General features: G+C 39.3%; 1 protein-coding gene across 1 annotated transcript; it reads left to right on the top strand.

Moving 5' to 3' along the window:
* Positions 1–661: 661 nt before the first annotated feature.
* Positions 662–18,372, top strand: LOC144653228 (CUB domain-containing protein 2-like). Its single transcript, XM_078513177.1, has 9 exons — positions 662–865; positions 6,099–6,128; positions 6,996–7,373; positions 10,380–10,763; positions 12,180–12,557; positions 13,035–13,128; positions 13,419–13,621; positions 13,705–13,911; positions 15,272–18,372. The coding sequence occupies exons 1-9, from the start codon at positions 832–834 to the stop codon at positions 15,328–15,330; spliced, it is 1,767 nt and encodes a 588-aa protein (XP_078369303.1). The 5' UTR covers positions 662–831; the 3' UTR covers positions 15,331–18,372.
* Positions 18,373–19,897: the final 1,525 nt, after the last annotated feature.

Consider the following 19,897-nt stretch of genomic DNA (forward strand, 5'->3'; position numbering starts at 1 on the left):
GTACATTATGCTTTTGTTTCCCCACTAAAATGCTCCACTTTAATGCTCCATTTTTCCCACTAAAATGCTCGGTCTCCCCCCAAAAAGTCACTAAAATGCTCGGTTAATGCTCATTATACAAACGGTTTTTTAAATTAATTTCAAAGTTTTTAACATGGTGTTAACTGTTAACACTTACAAAAACGTACAAGTGTTGAAAGTAACAACAACAACGTATACAAGTTCATAAACACAGCCGAAAAAAATCATAATCCTCAAAATCATCTACGAGACTAAGTACAGAAAGTAGTTGACTATCTCTAGAAAGCTATTTGTAGTTGAATTTTGAGTTTTAGTCTTCATTTTCTCTTAAAAAATTAATTTCTTTTTTATTTTCTCTGGAAAAAAAATCAATTTTCTGGGAAAATGCCACTAAAATGCTCGAATAATGCTCAATGCTTTTGCCCCACTAAAATGCTCGAAAAAATGCTAGCATAATGTACAAAAAGCCTAGTAAGAGACCCATACATGCTTACTACAGGTTACAGTACCAGGTCACTGTGCGTTTGCCAAGATCAAATACATATTGCGTGACCTGCTTCGTTCCCAGTTGCTCTGGGGACAGAAGAGAGAGGCCGTGGGAACGGGGTTGAAATAGAACTTCCTGTTGTGATCACGTTGTTTGTAAAGATTGCGCGACGAGCCACAAGAACCTCTGTGTAGGAGGCTCCGTCGTTGACAGGTAAGATAGATTTTTCGTTCACACACGTTTGACTCCTATTTGGGCTTTACATTTCCTTGGCAGAAAAAGAAGAAAGACTGGTCGATCGACAGCAAGCCAAGTATTAAAACATGGCTTCGGCTTGGACATTCGGCACTGTTATGGGTGAGTAGACCAGTATCTGAAATCAGTTTATACACGCTTGATTAGGCACCGGATCGCTGTACGTGTGGCGTGATGTTTTAACTGTTGATATATTTATTATACTAAAAAGAAGTTTAATCCGTTATTCTGACTTAGGATACCTCAAAGTTTTGTCGTGAGAGCCGATTCTTCGCGTTGATTTATGCAGTCGTATCACACTATAGTTGTTGTGTCTTGACTCGCATAATAAAAATAGTACATGAATTGACATCATCGCTTCGTTTAGCAAGCCTCTAAGAAATTCGCAGCCTTTGGTTCTCATGCAACAAGCTAAAGGATAACTTTTTTGTAGACGTGTATTGTATATGAAAGAAGAAGGAATGAGAAACGCTATTAGAAATTTGGCGTCCGAGTCTTTTGTCAGTGTTTTGTAACCTCCTGAGCAGACTGAATAGGAGGCTTAAGTATTTCGTATTTAAAATTCGCTTTCATTTATTAGGCGGTAAACATTTGGCTAGGTAGGGAAAACGTTCTGATATCGCCAGGTGCTCTTTGACACTTATCTGTACATGCATGCAGTTTTAGCTATTTTAGAAAATGTTAATTTTAAATCAAGCCCAACTGACGGGTACAAGTCACAACGCAGTCAACAAGGAACAATTTGTATGTAAATTTGGCTCAGTATGATATCAGACTTCAAAAAATTATGCTCGAACAAAGATTATTCATTGTGGTGTTAAGCATTGTTTATTGACTTTGAATGTCTAGTCGCGAGGAAACAATGAGCACTTCCGCTATAAATATTAACTACGCATAGGCAAAATGTTTGGAGCGATGTATCCGTTATTTCAACTTTTAAGGCGGAGGTAGATGTGAATTTGAATCAAATTTTAAGAGATTTAAAGAAGGAATTAGTTTTGGAACGCCACCAGCCCAGGGGGGGGGGGGGGTACTCCGGCCTGTAAATGACGGGGATGATCGAATGGAGGCAAAACTCAGGACCCAAAAAAATCCCTAAGTCTTCCGACATTACACAAAAAAGTTCATGGACCAAAAATAACCCCCCAAAAAATCCCTTGTCAAATTACCTCGTCAAGGCACTTTAGTACGTTTTTAATACCCAAAAAAATTCCCTATTTTAATCAAGTCACCCAAAAAATACTTGCCAAATTCTCCAACCCCAAAAATCCCCGAATCGAAAATTTCAAACCCAAAAAAATCCTTGGATCATCCCCGTCACTTACAAGCCGGAGTACCCCCCCCCCCCCCCTGGGGCCACCAGACAGTTGACCCCCACGCAAGAGCACCCCAGGTTGTCAGGGAACTGTTATTGGTGTCCATGTACTATTTTTAAACTTCAAATTCTAATTTTAAAACTACATTTATAAATGTTTAATATTGCTATTTCTCTACATTTTGCAACTTCCTTTGAGAAAAACGTTTTCTTCCAAAATATGCCCAACAAGCAGCTTTTTCAAAACAAATAGTATTTCGTTTCCGGACACGCGGAACGATAGGATAGGATAGGATACGATACTTTATTAACGTGAAATAAGCTTAGCTTTATGACTAGTTTACAGTTATTTCACGAAATAAAAAAACTTAAAAATGATCTAAATTAATTAAAATATATACAACATAAAAATGCTAACTACTTTAAATAATATATTTTAAGCAAATGAAGGATCATCGCAGTAATGTACTCAACTAAAGCAGTTGCGAAAAGCAAGCCTGAAAAAAAATTCAGGCTTGAACTCACAAGTGAGCAGCTCCCAGTTATCAACTGCTTTAGTTGAGTACATTACTGCGATGATCCTTCATTTGCTTAAAATGTATATCCGCAGTACAAATATATGAATTTCATATATTCATTTAATAAATAATATAATTACCAAAAATAATTAACAATTATTCCATGAGCCCGCGTTGGATACGAGGTGGTAAATAGCCAACGAGGCGCGAAGCGCCGAGTTGGCTATAACGACTCGTATCCAACAAGGGCGAATGGAATAATTGTTTTATTAAATTCTTCTCAAGTTTAAATCGACTGGACATTTCATTTTGATGTAAACGAAGTGATAGTATGAGGAGGCGCGAAAATTTCTGGCGCGGTGTTCACTTCTTGAGTTGAATGAAACATACGAGGAAAGCGAGCCAGAGAGTTTTCTTTCCAAGATTTTCCTCTAACAGTCCCCTCTAAAGTCGTCTAAATATCCTGGAAATTGTGACAACATTTAAGATTTACGAGAAGATCCGAAGCAAAAGCTTTTCTGGAAACTACAAGTCTTGTGCAAGTCGAACGAAGCAAGTGTTTACATTGTACTTCTTTACGGCTCCACGGCTGTCATCAAGACTGCTATATTATTTTTTGAAGCGAAATTCAGCTTAAAGTGGAACAGGTTTGTTGAAGTATAAAAGGACAAAACCAAGATTGAAAGGTAACAAACTTTACGGAAGTGCTGAGCCTACTTAGTTTTATGACGTACACTGAATGAAACTGTGTCAGTCAGTTGCCGTTCTTTCGTAAATTATTTGCTGCTTTTCTACTTTATTGACTCGCTCTTGTTGTGTGTTTACAAGTATTATTAATTAAACTTTTCTCATCAATCCTTTTGTTTTGCGTAGTTAATTTTACTATGGCATTTCTGTGGTTGTGGTAGGCACCGCTAATTATTTCTTGTTCATAAACCTCGCCAAATTTTCTGTTTTTCAACCATTTTTCCGATGGAACTGTCGCTTCCCGTAGAAAAATTTTAGCTTGGCAAAAGTAACGCAATCATTTTCCAAATAAGGTCAAACTAAGGTATACGAGCTGACAACCGGGATTGAGTGAACCAATCAGGGCCGGGTTGTTCGAAAGCCGATTAAGGTCATTGCCCTGTATTGCATTGCGCATCCTTACTGCGCAGAATTTTACGCGTATTAAGTGCGCGCGCGCGCGCGAACATCAACAAAATGGCGGCTTTTTTCTATGTGGCTTAGTCCGCGAGAGAAGTAAATTGTCACTTTCTCCTAAACGAGTGTGGTGACCTATCAATTTTTTCTCATATTTTTGGTGTAGCGATCAAATTCTTTCTGTAAAATGAAAACAGATCAATTCATGTGTTTAAAAAATAAATTATCGCTAAAAAAGTGTACTTTGCCAGTACTCGCAGAGGAATTATAAAGGAATTACATGGAATATACAAGGTCTTCCTGCTCCTAAACGAATCTGGTGACCCCCCTTTTTATTTCAAAATTTAAGTTCCCTCAAAGTAGTAAACCAGTAGGCGAAGTTTGGTGAAAAAATTGTGTTCAGTTCTATTTCAGGGCAATGACCTTAACACTAACCCAGGATTAAAAGTTTATTGAGCGGTCAATTTCTCGTGAATAAAAGTGTTTTTATTGCTTATCATTTGTGGAGTTTGAGATTAGTCGATGTCAAAACTCGAGGACAGGAAATATAAACAGAAAACCTCACTAAGAAGTTAATAAACTGAAATCAATTTTCACGCTAATCCTGGATTAGCTTAATCATGCTTTGAACAACCCGGCCCAGAATGCTAGAAATGCAATATCCGTGGCTGAAAATTTAATAATCAAAAATATTAGTGATAAGTATGTCAGGAAAGGTTAAGGAGGGATGGGTTTGTAAGATTCTTGAGAAGATCCTAGGACAAGAATCAGTATTACGGAAGAATTGTGAAACAATCAAGTTATTTGCATGCATGCAAATTCCTTTACTCTTCCGTTCCAGCAAACACGAGACAACCGATGGCTAAATATTAAAAGATATCAAACACAGACACCAATGTGTGGGCACAACGTTTATTAAAAACAGAGAAAAGAAAAGCTAAGGGTGGTGTGGGTGGGAAAGAAAACTAGCAACCGATCTGAGCGATCTGAGATATTGTCATAGCTACGTAGCTATGGTAGTAACGAAAACGAAGACCCCGAAAACGAAGACCTAAGACCTAAGCGGGGTGCTAAAGAAATGTTGATACTTAGGTTAAAGGAATGTTATCTATCTGGTACTGAATTAACAAACCATCCAATCTTGTTTGTTCTTGTAAGCGCTCTTATTGGTGGAAAATTTACAAAGTCAAAAATAAAATAGAAAGTATATTAAGGCCGATTTACACGGTACAATTTTGTCGCATGCGACATGCTTGCGACATGCTTACGACAGGTCTACGACACGAATTGTGTCGTGTAAATCAAACCTACAACTCGCTTTCGACTGTCGTAGGCGTGTCGGAATCTTGTCGCATGCGACAAAATCGTACCGTGTAAATCGGCCTTTAGATAGAATGTTTACATAACCATGCATTAAACACGGAAAGGGCTCTCACTATATTTTTCACCAATACATTGCTTCAATTGAACTTAGAAGTATCACAGTCGCCATGCGGGTATCTCTATTTGTCCTAAATCTGCATAGCTCTGCTAATTGTGAAAACCACACCAAACCATTGTAGATTTACTTAGAAAACACCTCACTGATTTTCAATAACTGCATAACTAATTCATCTCCAAAAAGTTAAATCACTTTATTATATGGCTACCATTGTACGCGCGCTCTGATTGGTTGCTGAGCGGGCATTATTTTCTTGTAATGACCGGGCATTATAAAAAAAATTTTCTCGGCTCGACAGTTTTTTTTTTGAGTTGTGAGTAAAAGCTACTAACGAGAGGGCAAAAACAACAAAAAAAGCCGACAAAATATAATTATCTTTTCAATAACTGAAATAAAAATATAAGCATACCGATACTTCTTTAGTATGAGCGACGAAGAGAGCCATAGAGAGCAAGTTTTACCTCCAGTGTTTTTTCCCTTGATTATACTCTTTTTTTAATAGTGCTTAAAACCATATAATAAATAACTTATTAACCTCATCCGTTCGGTCATTACAGGGGAATCTCAGACCTCGACCTTGATGTATTGACCTCGCTGTCGCTCGGTCAATACATCAAGGCCTCGGTCTGAGATTCCCCTGTAATGACCTCACTCTCGGTTAATAAGTAGTATGCATTGTCTTATACTAAAAATGGATGCATATACGCCAACAGGGACGCCATTGATTTATGGGAACCTACTCAACGGACGAACAGACGGACGAACGAACTGGAAACGAACGAACGGACGGTCAAACGAACGAATGAATAATAATTTTGTGGTTAATGTTTGATATCAGCATAATAACTTGGCGCTTTTATCATTCACTACCAACCTATGTAAAAAGTCAATTAATTTTACGTTTTGTTTTTCTTGTAGTCTCCTTTTTGGCTGTGGTGGCATCTGATCGTAAGTACAAGACAGATTTTTTGGTCATTTCTGCGGGTTTCTCTTCGTGTGAATATTTTTGTACTTGAGCTAAGCGCAAGAATATTTTTGTGCTAAGCGTAAGAATATTTTTGTGCTAAGCGCAAAATCTTTTTGTGGTAAGCGTAAGAATATTTTTGTACTTGTGGATGTACTTGTGCTAAGCGTTTTTGTGATCAATGTCGTAATGCACCTATCAATGTCAAGACCCAGGGTTTGGGGGGGGGGGGGGGGGAGGCAGGCAGACCCAGGAGATTTTGACAATTTTTGGAAGCCAGAGTCGAATTCCCAACCCCTGGGCACCTCAACTGAATGTCAAATTTTACATATCTCCTCTTAAATTTCTAATCTAGCAGACCATTTTCGATGTCAAAATCCCATGTGCTCAACTCATTTTTTTTAAATCCCATATCATGCAGCTCAGCGTACATACATGCGTCACGCCTACAATACACTCCCGAACCAATACAATCTCAACAAACTAAAATAACCCCTTCTAAAATTAGCCCCTTCTCAACTCGAAACAAAAAGCATGCAACCAGCGCTAATGCTGTAATTGAGGAGGGAAAATGTTCACGGGAGAGTTCGAGGGGGACACTCAGTGGAAAGTGGTTTATCATCATAAACATACTCCCTGCTGTTATATTACTGGATACGATCAATCCAATTTTTCCTTTTGTACCAATCAAATTAATTGTTACTTTTTGCAGCTCTTATTTTCACGTAGTCTCTAGTTCATTCTCTTCTTGAGCCCGGTCGGTTGTAATCCACGAGAATTTGGAAGGGCGCAAACATTTAACGTGTACGATACTCGATCTTGTAGCTGATCAGGTTGATTTTTTTTTGCAGCATGTGTTCCACCTGGAGACTTCCTTAAAGGAACTAGTGGATTCTTTACAAGCCCGAATTTTCCAAACAACTTCACTGCAAACAGCAATTGTACCTGGAATATCACAGTACCCACTGAGCGCATCATTAAAGTTACTTTCTTCAACTTCACTTTGGAACCAAACCAAAATCCAGCGTGTATTGGGGATTCACAAGGGGCCCGTGTTTTTATCACTAATGTCGCTTCAGATAATGGAAAGCAAGATTTCAAAATCTGTGGTCAAAATCTTCCTGCTCCAGTGTACTCTGTGGGGAATTCCATCCTCGTGAGATTGCGATCTCTCAGCAATGTGTACTCGGGATTTAATGCATCTTACGAGGCGATAGATGGAGGACTACGTAAGTCTGCTTCTTACTTCACCTCGATGAGTTATACTTCCTCTTGCTATAGTTAATGATTAAAATCCACGAGTATCAGTAGTTTATTAAGTGTGATGAGACTAGTACAAAATGTAGTTCTGTAAAAAACTGTTGTTGGTGACTGACCTTCTTACAACCTGAGCAGAGGTCATCTTAAGGCTGGTTCTCATATGATCGACCCGATCGTCTCTGTCGCCTCTGTCGCTTCAAAAAGTTTGCTTGCAATCGGGGCGATCATTAGCCTGCGAGCAGGCTCTCTATTTGGGGGCAACGTGAATATTGAACTCTTCGAGCGCCGAAGGCGCGATCCCGCGAGTGCCGAAGGCGCGAGTCGGCGAGCGAAGCGAGCCCGCGATTAAAATTGAGAGCCTGCACGCACGCCATTGAATTTCAAATCCGGCGCGGATTACGGCAATTGCTTCATACATGTATTTCAACTCTTTGCAGTGGTTTACGAGCGACTCTCAGACACTATCGTTTTAGTATATGCCAACTTTCCAGCATAATTGAAGACCAGGTGCCCGGGACAGGTGAAGGTGGGGCGAGGGTTGAACTGTGTTGCTTTGCGAGATTTAACCGCGTTACGAGCGTCAGTTCGCAGTTAATTTTTGCATCGGCTAGCAGTCCGCGACAGTCGGACGAAACGCGCAGGAGAATAAAGCAGCTTTACAAATGCCGTTCGCAGAGTGATGCTCACTAGTTAAGTTCGATTTTCTGATTTTTTTGGGGACAGAAATCGCACACACGGCTGGACAAACTAGACAATATTGCGAATTGTTTTTCAATTTGTTCGTACATCTGTCATCACTTGTCCGCGGCTCCCATCGCGATTTGACGCTTCAAATAAATTTTCCGTTTACATGCGAACCGATTTACCAGTTCCATATTTTACCAAAAATGTACACTTGCAGATACAGCAACATTCACTCTCTTTGTTTACAATTTTTTTCGAAATAAGCGCGCGAGCGTTCGATCGATATATTGACACCGGAAGCGTAGCGAGTTGTCAACAAGTTGTCACATTTCGAGGGGCCGGATTTGAAATTCAATGGCGCGCGTGCAGGCTCTCCCTCGGCGTGCCCGCTTCGCCCACGCACTCGCGCCTTCGGCACTCGCGGGATCGCGCCTTCGGCGCTCGAGCAGTTCAATATTCACGTTGCCCCCGAATAGAGAGCCTGCTCGCAGGCTAGGCGATCATATGAGAACATTACAGAGTCTGCGACGATCGGGGCGATCGCATCGCTGCCCGTGTTTTATCCGGACGATCGGTCGCAGACCGCGGCGATCACGAACGATTATATGAGAACTACTGCCACAGAGGGAGACGATCGAAGCGATGCAAACTGTCCCATGGTGCATTAGTATTACCCAGAACTGTGTTTCGGTTTGGCCTTCCTTTTTGCGTTTTTGTCGTGAAACGGCAATGACGAGAAGATAAAAGGCCACGAGGTTTGCTTTTGCATCGAAGGCTGCCATAAGCGATATTGGAGTTTTGAAAAACACGTGCGTCGATCGGGATAAAATCGAATATTCATATGCGGGAACAAAGAAAAGATCATAAATTAGTATCTTGTTTGATTAACCCTATTTTGCATATAACAGACGATCGGGGCGATCATATCAGAACCCCCTGATCGCTTCCAATCGCTTCGATCGCCTACGATCGTCTCAGAATTTGCAAACGACAGTAGCGACAGAGACGATCGGGGCGATCATATGAAAACCAGCCTTTAGTTGTGGTTGGCCTGATGATGTTTTTCTACATTTCTCATAATTAAAGACATAAAGCGCAAAGATAAGAACACTGAGATACACACGCGTAGGCCGAACCGCATAAATGCAGATGCAAAATACAAAAAAAACGATTCTTTTGTATTTCACGTTGTCGGGCTTATACTGTCTTTGTTGCGTTAACTGCGTAACTAGCATTCCAACACGAATGGGTATTTTTCCACATTTTGGCCGCGCAGAAACTGGAGTGAGCATTTCTCGTGTAAACCAGTATAGTGCAAGTTTCAGAAACAGCTGTTTACAAGGTTTCTCGGCAGCCTAAGGCTGATTTGTACACGTACTGCATCAGATAAAGGGATTTTAAACCCTGGGTCACACTTGTGAGATAAGCACAAGCATAAGCGCAAGCTCAAAAAAAAACGCTAGTGTGCACGGAGGTGAAATAAGTATAAGCCAAAGCATAAAAAAAGAAACATGTTACTTTTTCTTTTGCTTGTGCTAATGCTTTTTTCACTGGTGTTATGCTTATTTTACAAGTGGGAACAGGCTTGACATGAGCACAAGCACAAGATTTGGCTGTTGAAGTGGCTCTTATCGTACAATGTTCATCAGAATTTCTAAAGCACTGCAGTTGCAAATGTCGTCTTGTGCTCGTGCTTATCGCAAGTGTTAACATCCTTGTGTTATGCTCGTGCTTATCTCACAAGTGTAAAACAACTTTAATCATCATATCTTTCTGCTTATCTCGTATGAACAAACTCATGCTTTTGTTTTCGCTTACGTTTGTGTTTAAGTCTTGGAATACTACTTGGCTTCATACTAGAAGCTAAGTTAGTTTCAAGTAAACACTTGACTCAAGTGCACTTGAAAATCTGAAGTCGCATTTTACAAAATCTTGCTTCACACTTGATGACAAAGTATATTACTTGAGGTACAAGCTGTCAATCATCTTCAGAATTGTGACAACGCTGCACGCCGCTTTCATTTGGCTTCCATTTCCTATTGGTCAAGTACGTTCTTAAGTGTGGTATAGACCATACTTGGCGGCGTACCTCGGCTTCTTTGACGTACAAAAGTTTCCATGGTCATCAAGTTAAGTTCCAGTAAGTACGTTTTACCCCTTCACACTCAAAGTAGGTTCCAAGTGCACTTACATTATACTTACGAGCTCTAGTGTGAAGCCAAGTACGATGGGTACACGCCGGACGTTAAACTAGATACTCTTAAAATGAGATAAATTTATTTCCTTTCCAGTGTGTCCTAGAGGTATCACCCTTACTAAAGCATCAGGTGTTATTACCAGCCCTTATTATCCCAGACTGTATCCAGATAACCAGAACTGCAGCTGGCAAATCACAGCACCCCAAGGAAACCGTGTTAAGCTTGAAATTGCCATCACTCTCAATATCCAACAGTGCGGACTACAGCCGGACTGCACGTGCGATTACCTGCAAGTTCAAAATGGCTTCTCTGCTGATCACAATGGAGATGACAGAATATGTGGTGCACCCGGTGAAACTAAAACATATTACTCAACTCATGAGAGCTTGAAGGTACTGTTTGTGTCTGATGTTACCGGGTCCAAGCAGTACGATGGATTTGAAGCAACTTACACGCAACTGACTTACTCTCCTCCAAGTAAGTAGTGAACTAAGGAAGAGTTAGTTTCTAGGGTAGTTATATGGTCTTTTATTATATAGACACCAGTGTTTTACTGAAAAAAAAAAAAAAAAACACTGATAAAATTCATACGAAACTTCCGGGACCGTAGTGGCGTATTTTTCACTTCACACTAGTTAAGAATTTAAAGCCAAATGAAGGCATCGAAGCTTCAGTTTAAAGAACTAGATCTTTTTTCCGACTGAAAATCGAGGCCGTTGACCGTTATGACAACTGGTTGCAATATTTATAAGGGTTCCTTGAGACAGTAATGCGAAAAAACGACGGTGTCATCTACAGCCGTTAGGCGACATCGGTGCGGAAAATTGTGCACGATTACCCCGCTAAGTTTATTGCCTACAAAAAGTAAGTAATCAACTTGGTGGAGATTTTACTTCCCTGGTCGATTTTGGTTGGAAACCTGGTGCAAAATCAGGTGTCACCAGGTCTGTTACAGAGGGGTGTCTTGAGGCTTTCTTGTTAAGAATTTAAAGCCAAATAAAGGCATCGAAGCTTTTAAAGAACTAGATCTCTTTTCCGACTGAAAATCGAGGCCGTTGACCGTTATGACAACTGGTTGCAATAAGCGTTCCTTGAGGCTTTCTATATTAAGAATTTAAAGCCAAATAAAGGCATCGAAACTTTTAAAGAACTAGATCTTTTTTCCGACTGAAAATCGAGGCCGTTGACCGTTATGACAACTGGTTGCAATAAGCGTTCCTTGAGGCTTTCTATATTAAGAACTTAAAGCCAAATAAAGGCATCGAATCCTTTAAAGAACTAGATATTTTTCTTTCAAAACGCAGTTTTCTTTCTTTTATTACGCAATATCATGAGCTTGCCTGATCATCTTGTTATATAAGCTGCCTACCTGAAAAATTTGGTATTAGATGATTATGACTCTGAGATTTCCATCTCGTCTCATTTTGTTGTAAACAATAATAATAATGAATAATGATAATAATGATAATGAACTTATATAGCGCATTTTTCATGTGTATATGTTCAAATGCGCTGTACACCAGACCACAACACCGGGAGCTTCGTGCCCTACTCTTTGCGAATAGAGTGTGGGTTCTTTAACGTCCCCTGTTATAAGACTGAAGATAAGGAGACGGGACCTACGGTTTATCGTCCTTTTCCGAGAAGACTAGAATGTCTAACCATTTGCAGATGTAATTATAAAGGCAGCACTTTCTCCTCAGTTATTTTAAGACCCTGAGTGTTGGTCCGGTCTGGGGTTCGAACCCACGACCTCCCGCACAGCAGTCCGGCGCTCTACCAACTGAGCTAACCAGGCGGCGGTTGATAAGGTGATAAGGTGTCTCGTTTTCTTTACGGTTTTACTCAACACTGTCAGACGGCTGTGGATAATTAAGGCGTTTCTTTTTCCAGTTTGTCCTACTAAAGCAATTCCTCTCTCTGGGAATGGAAAATTGAGCAGCCCCAACTACCCTATGAGCAATTATCCTGCGTCCAGGAATTGCTCGTGGATCATTACTGTACCATCTTGTAAACAAGTGAGGCTTTCATTCACCGAATTGGCCCTTGGTTCATGTGAGCACAATTGCAGCTCGAATAATTGTACCCATGTGGAGCTTTACAACGGTGCTTCGGGAAATTCTTCTTTGCTGGGACGATTTTGTAACGGGTCAGTCCTGCCGGACGTGTTGTCAAGTGGTAACCAGATGTTCGTAAAGTTCCGTTCCGGTTCTTCACTTGATCGGGGATTTGAAGCACAATATTCTGTATTCTCGGATAGTGCGCCAAGTTGTAAGTAAATTGAAACCAGAGAAATAGTCTTTTCTTTTGCACGTTCAAAGTGACGACCGACCCAACAACTTACCGACTGACCCGTAACCCACCCAGCGTACGTTTTAAAACAGCTTTTGATTAGCACAGGGCGAGGAGCTGATTAATCTGGTTTTTACTATGGCTTTTTTAAATACACAGGGTTTTATGCTATCCACAGGTACTAACACATTCTCAACAGCACTAGAGCGCTCTAATTAACCAGTGAAATAACTACTTCGGATTACCGCTACTACTCTATTGCCCCGTCCCTTTTTTTTTTTTTTTTTTTTTTAGTTCTTATTCTTCCCCTAAAGTTAGTATTAAATTCTTTTGTTTTTTGGTCTTTGTTTTTTTTATGTACCACGCACTATTAAATACTTATTAGTAAGCACTATGACACACTTGCTAACACTTTTTTGTTCCACGGGCTGAGTAGAATCACTCTATCACTTTTAGCTACTCACGAAGTTGACAGCAGTAAGATTGAAACCAATAAAGTTCTACTAATACTGGCGAAGAAGGCGTTTTTGAGAAATGGATATCGAACCAGGTCAGTGTTGTATATTGTTTTCTTTTCATGCTCTTAAAGTAATCTTACAATTTTTTTAAATGAAGTGGGGAAAGATTAGTTGTGCAATTCACAAACCTCCCGATGACTTGAACCGAATGTCGTTTTCCTTCCCTCAGGGAAGCACTGCAATTTTTTCGCCGATTTCTCGAATCAATTTTTGTTTCCAGTGGAGGCTCAAGAAATAGGGATTCCACTATTCTCAGCGTCCAACGATTAAGAAGCTAACTTTTGAAAAATGGAGCTCGAAAGTTATTTTTGTTATCTTTTAGATATGTTCAGATAATTGTCATACAGCTAAAAGACGAAGACCAAGACATCGGTACTTCAACAGACGCGAAATACGCAGCGAAAAACATCAACAAAGACTATGAAACCAAAGAGGAAGGAGAAGCTTATATAACTGCAGTGTTTGATTACGGCAAGACAGAATTTACCATTGGTGACGAAAAGCAGTATTCTAGGTCAAAAGCAGGTACCAAAACAAGTACAATACTTATTTAAATTTTGTCGCATTTATGAACCGGTCATAAATGTTTGTTTCTTTCTCCATGGCAGGCTCAAAAAAATATCTCAACGGGGAACTGGAATCGAACACACATTACGCAGTGTTTCAGCGCTCTTTTGACGATTATGGATCTTACGACTCAGAGAAGTTCATCCGTTTTAAAACCGAGAAATCCTTCCCGACAGTCATTGTAGTAGTGGTGGTGGTGGTGGTAGTTGTGGTCATAATCGGGGTCGGCGTTGGCATCTATTTCTACAGTAAGTAAATGATTTTAAATTAGTCTAATTTCAAGAGGTGAATATAGAGCGGTTTTCACTTGAGTGTCGCCGAAAGTAAATTGCGTTTGCTTTGGTTTTGCATTACTACGCTTAGTGATTGGCTTAAAAATCTCGCGCCACTTTCTCAGCCAATCAGGAGTAAAACCAAAACCAATCGTGACTCGCTCGTGCGCACTTTCCCACGCTTCGTACCAGCTACATGTATTTGCTTCGAGTTTTGATTGGTTCACTGGATTGTCTGTGTCCTTTGTGATTGGCCAGAGTAATTACTTTGGTTTTGGTTTTACGACACTTAATTGGAAACCGCTCTAAGAATGCGACATTCTGATTGTCAAGAAGCTCTGGTTTATGACGATATATTCACCTCGATTGGAGGTGAATATAGCATTTCAGGGCTTGTTTACTAAGCCACGCCATTTTTGATAACCAGGCAAGTTAACATGGCAGCATTTGCTGAATGACATTTCCGTTCATTCGAAAGAAATCACTTCAAGTCCGGAGTATTCAAAACAGTTGACATTTTGAAAATTGGCTACCAAGGCTTTTGAACCGAAAATATTTTCAAAAGATGATTCTCAAGGCATTAGAATTGGTGCTAAGGACGGTGGTTTTGGAGATCGCACGCGGCCACAAAAAACTCAGTGGCAGATCAAAGGACAAAAAAAATATTCAGTTCTCTTCAGTTTAGAGCTACTCGACTCATTGCAAGAGGATTTACACAATTGCTCATAAATCGCCAACGATAAAACAAAGGTACAAGATATCTGTCTTTTTCGTTGTGTTTGTTTTGTTTCGTTATATTGCTTAAACTAAAGTGTAAATTCCGATTTACAATATTGATGAACTCCTGTGTTTACACGTACTCAAGCGAGCACTTCTGTTTGTTGTTTCCGTGTTTTAGCTCTTAATTTTATTGTTCTTGATATTCACCTCTGAAATTTAGACTAAAACAATTATTCGCCTCAGGCTCAGTGAATCTCGGTGAATTCACTTCGCCTTCGGCGAATAATTGTTAAAGTATACGATGAATGTATATATGTACTGCGGGTTAGAGTTAGAAAAAAGATTTTGATAAAAAAGTACGATAAAGGTTATGAAATAATTCGGGATTAGAACTGGAAAGATATTTTTAAACAAATGTCTCTCTCATTAAACAAATTTGATTTAATTTTATTTTGTTTTCAAGAGACTGGCACGGAGGCACTCTTGTTGTCTTTCAAATGTTTATGGAATCGATTACTTATCTATCAATGTCTCATTGTACAGTGTGGTGTTGGGCGGCGGATTGTATTGGTTACCATCACTGATCATTTCGTATCCCTCCTTTTGTTTTTAACAGTGAAAAGGAAAAAGAAAGACTCTTACTCAAGCCCCGGTACTGAGATGAAGGGGAATTAAACAATTGCCAAAGGTCAAAGGTGGTAAATGGGCCCACCTTTAACTCTTTTGTTAAATGTTCAGAACTGTTTATCTTTCTCTCATTACTGTTTGCTACAGCATAGGAAATTTGAACTATAAATTAAAATGCAATTAAAATGCAGCCAGAATGAAAGACCGAGGGCATGAGAGGGGACTGAGCACTAGTAGGTTCGATGGCATTTTTTTCAAAATCTGCACCGTATGACCCTACCTCAAAATTTCGGAAATTGGCTCTGATTGAACATTCTGGAAATCAAAACAAAAATCTGTAAGATATATTTTGAGCTTATTTTGAAAAAGGGAAATATCACAATTTTTTCTATTTTGCGAAAAATCTGCCTTATAGACTTTTCTTTTCTTTTGCATGAATGTATAATCAGAGCCAGTTTACATGCTACCGGAATGAGATGTCATTCCAGGACGAAAATGTCATTCCGGAATGAACACTGGAATGAACTCATTCTGGAAAAATTTCGTTTTGGAATCATGTAAACAGATACAGAGAAATATCTGGAGATGGAATGATCTCGTTCCGGAATGAAAGCCATTCCGGTATCATGTAAACAGCCCTTAACAAACTGTAAAAAGAGAAAGATAAAACATTTACAAAAGAGTTAAAAGTTTGGCTCATTTCCCCCCCTCAAAACTGAAGAAAGCCACCTCAAACACTCCCCTGAGGCTTTTCCACAATCATCTTAAAAAAGTCTTCAATTGTATTAGAATTTCCATTCCGCTAGATTGCCGAGGCAGTAGTTAGCTTCTTACAGTTTTGCATCTGGTAGGAAAACAACTCTAGGTGGCTCAAAACAGTTTCCTGCATTTTTCAGCAACTCAACTTTGACGAATTAATACTAGGACTCTTTTTCAGCTGACGCAACAGTTTTGATATTAAACAGATGCCCAATCACTGGTTAACAAGTTATGATTATTTATTGATATTACAAGTTACCATAGCAACGGTATAACATGTTAAAGCCCCTTTATTTTCGCTTTAAGTGCTTATAACTAATTAAAAGGCTCGATGGTCCCGATTTTTATGAATGAATAATAATCAGCATGTTAAGATTCAACTTTTGGCAAAGTTTTAAAATATTCTGTACGTGGGTTTCAGAGCCACCTTAAATTTTCGAAAACTTAAAGTGGCCCTAAACCACATATACAGATGTTGTGTACAGGGTGTTTTTAACAGACTCTTCTGTTGCTATGGTTACCAGTGACGTAATGAAAACGACCACAACTTGTTCAGCAATGATTAGTCATTTGTTTAATGTTATAAATGCAGCAGCAACTTATAAATATTTGTAGGTCGTATAGTGTGATCGTTCGGGTGAGAGTAGTTCTGAGAAGAACTGTTGTTGGTGACCGACGTTTCGACAACCTGAGTCATCTTCAGAATCAAGTGAAAAGTTGTTGTCAGTCGATGATGTTATAAGTCTGGTCCGTTGAACTTGATTGGTCAGTTAAGCCGTGATGTTATTGGCTGAAAGACTCGTGCAAAGTTGTAGTACTGACCCACCTAAGTATAAAAGCTGGAAAATGCTGGAAACCGTTACGAGCCTCCTTAATATTAAAGAGTAGATAATCTGGAGTTCCTTTTTTTGGCAGTCAAATTTAGATAATTTGATATTTTAATAATCAGATCAAGTTTCTCGCCCACGAACACAGCATTTAAACAGAAGGCTTGTTCATAATTAAGTCAGTGGGCATTGATTTCACCAAAAGTGATTCACGCTTTTTTCATAGTCTTCTAGTTTTGTTTTTGTCTTTTGTCTTTTATTACATGATGAACACTTTTGAAAGGCAAAACGCATGCGCGAGAGCACGTCTCAGTGTCAATTTTAAGGTCTTCTGTGTTCTCAGTGTTTGAGAAACATTGAGGTTATTACAGGGAAATGAGTACTGGCTGAACAAGTGGTTTAGAAGCACAGCATGAAAACATAACTTTTCTGTGGTGTAAAGCTCAAGTAAAATTAGTGTAAATTTAGAATTTAATCAGCTTTAAGGAAACTTTACATTTTTTTAAGCTGACCATTATGACAGCTTTACACTTACCTGTAAAGGCAGATAAAGAGGCTTCTTTACACCAACTTTTTATCACATTTACACACGGTAGCGTAAAGGTCGGTTTAACCACCTGTAACAAAAATTAATTGATGGTGTAAAGTTGGATAATCAACTTTACACTAGATTTAACCACCTTTAATTCCACGTAAATCCCAATTTTCAAGCTGTGAAGACAAACCAAGATTGAGAAACTTAGAAAGATTACCAAACAACTACTGAAAAAAGGGCCCGCAATCTGGTGCTTCAGAACGAGTCTGGCGATGCACAAGGAGAATTGGATCGTGCACTTGGAAAACAATATTTTGTTTTTTTCCTAAAAGATCGGGGGCGGGGAGGAGGGAGGGGCATGTACTTTTTAAACACCTTGTATTAGGCTTCATCGTTGAAATTGGATGTGTAAGCTTAATCATTACCGGCATGTGAATATTATATTCACATTATGAAGCGCAAGTAATTTTGCAACGTACAAAATTACCATCCAGCTGAAAACAAAACTAAAATAATAGTTAAGTGAAGTATGTCAAAAGGGTAGTTATTACTCTAAAAAGAGCACATTTCATTAATATTGCAGAGGATTAAAATAGTTTTTTTTTAAGTAACTGTAGGAAACCGTTATATAATATATAACAATTTGTTGGTGGCCAAATGATGTGATGTATTAATGATCTTAGAGGATCTAAAGTTCCTAAAGTTGGCTGCTATTTAGTAGGTTTGTTTCCAATAATTTCTAAGGATATTTTCTAATGTTAGATAGGTCAATACTTTAATAGAAACCGGCTCCCGCATACGGCTGTTCAGTATCTATTCACATCCTCAAATCCAAGATCGCATAGTTGTCATCTTGGATATTATCAGGAAAGAGCCTGGGAAACGAAGTTAGTTAATGGCTAATGTAAGCACATAATTGTTTGTAAACAGACACGGTTTCTAGTAGCAATAAATCTTTTAAAACTTGAAGTGAGTATTATTTTGATCCTGAGTTTGCATAAAGCGGTTTGACGCAAACCGGAATTGATTTCCAAGCGCATGCCGTTCAGTACTCCCCTTCTCTATTTTGGTCGTCACGCAATGCTTTGGCGTTGCGTGACGACTGAAATCACGGCTGATATACCTTTTTGGATGTCAACAGTAGGTTTCTGTAGCATAAGGGGCTTATTAGATGGTACGATTTTGCCTACGCACGATTATCGCTTGCGACACGCGTAAGCTTACTCCTTGACTGCAACACGAATCGCATCGTGTAAAAAGGAACCCCGAAATGAACCTTTAACATTTTTAGAACAGACGTGCGCGCGTGCAAATGGTCTTGAGTCATGTCGTAGGTCTGTCGTAAGCTTGTTGCATGCGAGAATATAGTTTCGTGTAAATCGGCCCTAAAACGACTAGGAGTATAGCAAAGACATCGGCGACCTCATTTACAGTCAACTCTCTCTTAACGGACACCTCTATAAGACGGACACTTCCATAAGACGGACACCTGGTGATGGTCCCTGCCGTTTTTCAGTCATTTTACTGTAACAAAACTCTTTGTAAGACGGACACCTCTCTAAGACGGACAACGGACACTTTAAAACCGCTAACGGACGTGCACAAAAAGTTATTTTTTAGTGAATAATACTTCAAAACATGGTATCGACATATATCATAGTAAGTCAGCGCCTTAAGAATACCAAACTTACCAAAAAAATCCACTATAACGTATTACTTCTCTGCGCATGGGCACCAAAGAGGTAGTTTTATACTTACAGTATTACCGTTTGTAATGAGCAAATGAGTCGAATTCTAATATTATTTTTGTTCCACTTTATAGGTTTTGCTAAAGTAAGCGACTTAAAACAGACGTGTATCCGTTGTGCATAGCCGTTAAGCTTTTCATCTCAACATTTCTGGTGTCAGGTTACCTCGACTCTCTATAAGGCGGACACCTCTCTAAGACGGACAGTTGGGGCCGGTCCCGACGGTGTCCGTTTTAGAGAGAGTTGACTGTATTTAGTATGTCAGCCAGAGAACTATTGACTTTTGTAACAAAGAATTCTATTGTGTAACTGTAGATATCCTCTGAGCCTCTGCACTTGCTCCGAATCTATGCACCGCTATTTAGCTCACCCCACACCTCCCCCTTTGATGAATAAAAGAAGCCTTTGCTGATAAATGACAGCTGACGTTTGGAAATCAGTCTGTCAAGCTTCCGTTTCAAGCATTCCAAATCTATGCAAACAAAATGATCATTAATGCCAATTAAAAATGAACTACGGTGCATATTGTAACAAACCTGATCAGAGGACATAAACATCTCTTTATTTCTATACAGAGTTCCATCAATATTCTGTTTTACACGATGATATCTTGGCCTTTTTCCTCTCTCAAACGCCTCCTTCATCTACATCTACATCTACATTTAATATGTCGGTAAAAAGTCCATACGGATATCACACCAACGTCTAAAAATAAGTAAAAATACAATATGTACATATATAATAAC

Source organism: Oculina patagonica, chromosome 5 (genome assembly GCF_052425735.1).
Source record: "Oculina patagonica isolate OP01 chromosome 5, crgOcupat, whole genome shotgun sequence".
Classification (NCBI taxonomy): domain Eukaryota; kingdom Metazoa; phylum Cnidaria; class Anthozoa; order Scleractinia; family Oculinidae; genus Oculina; species Oculina patagonica.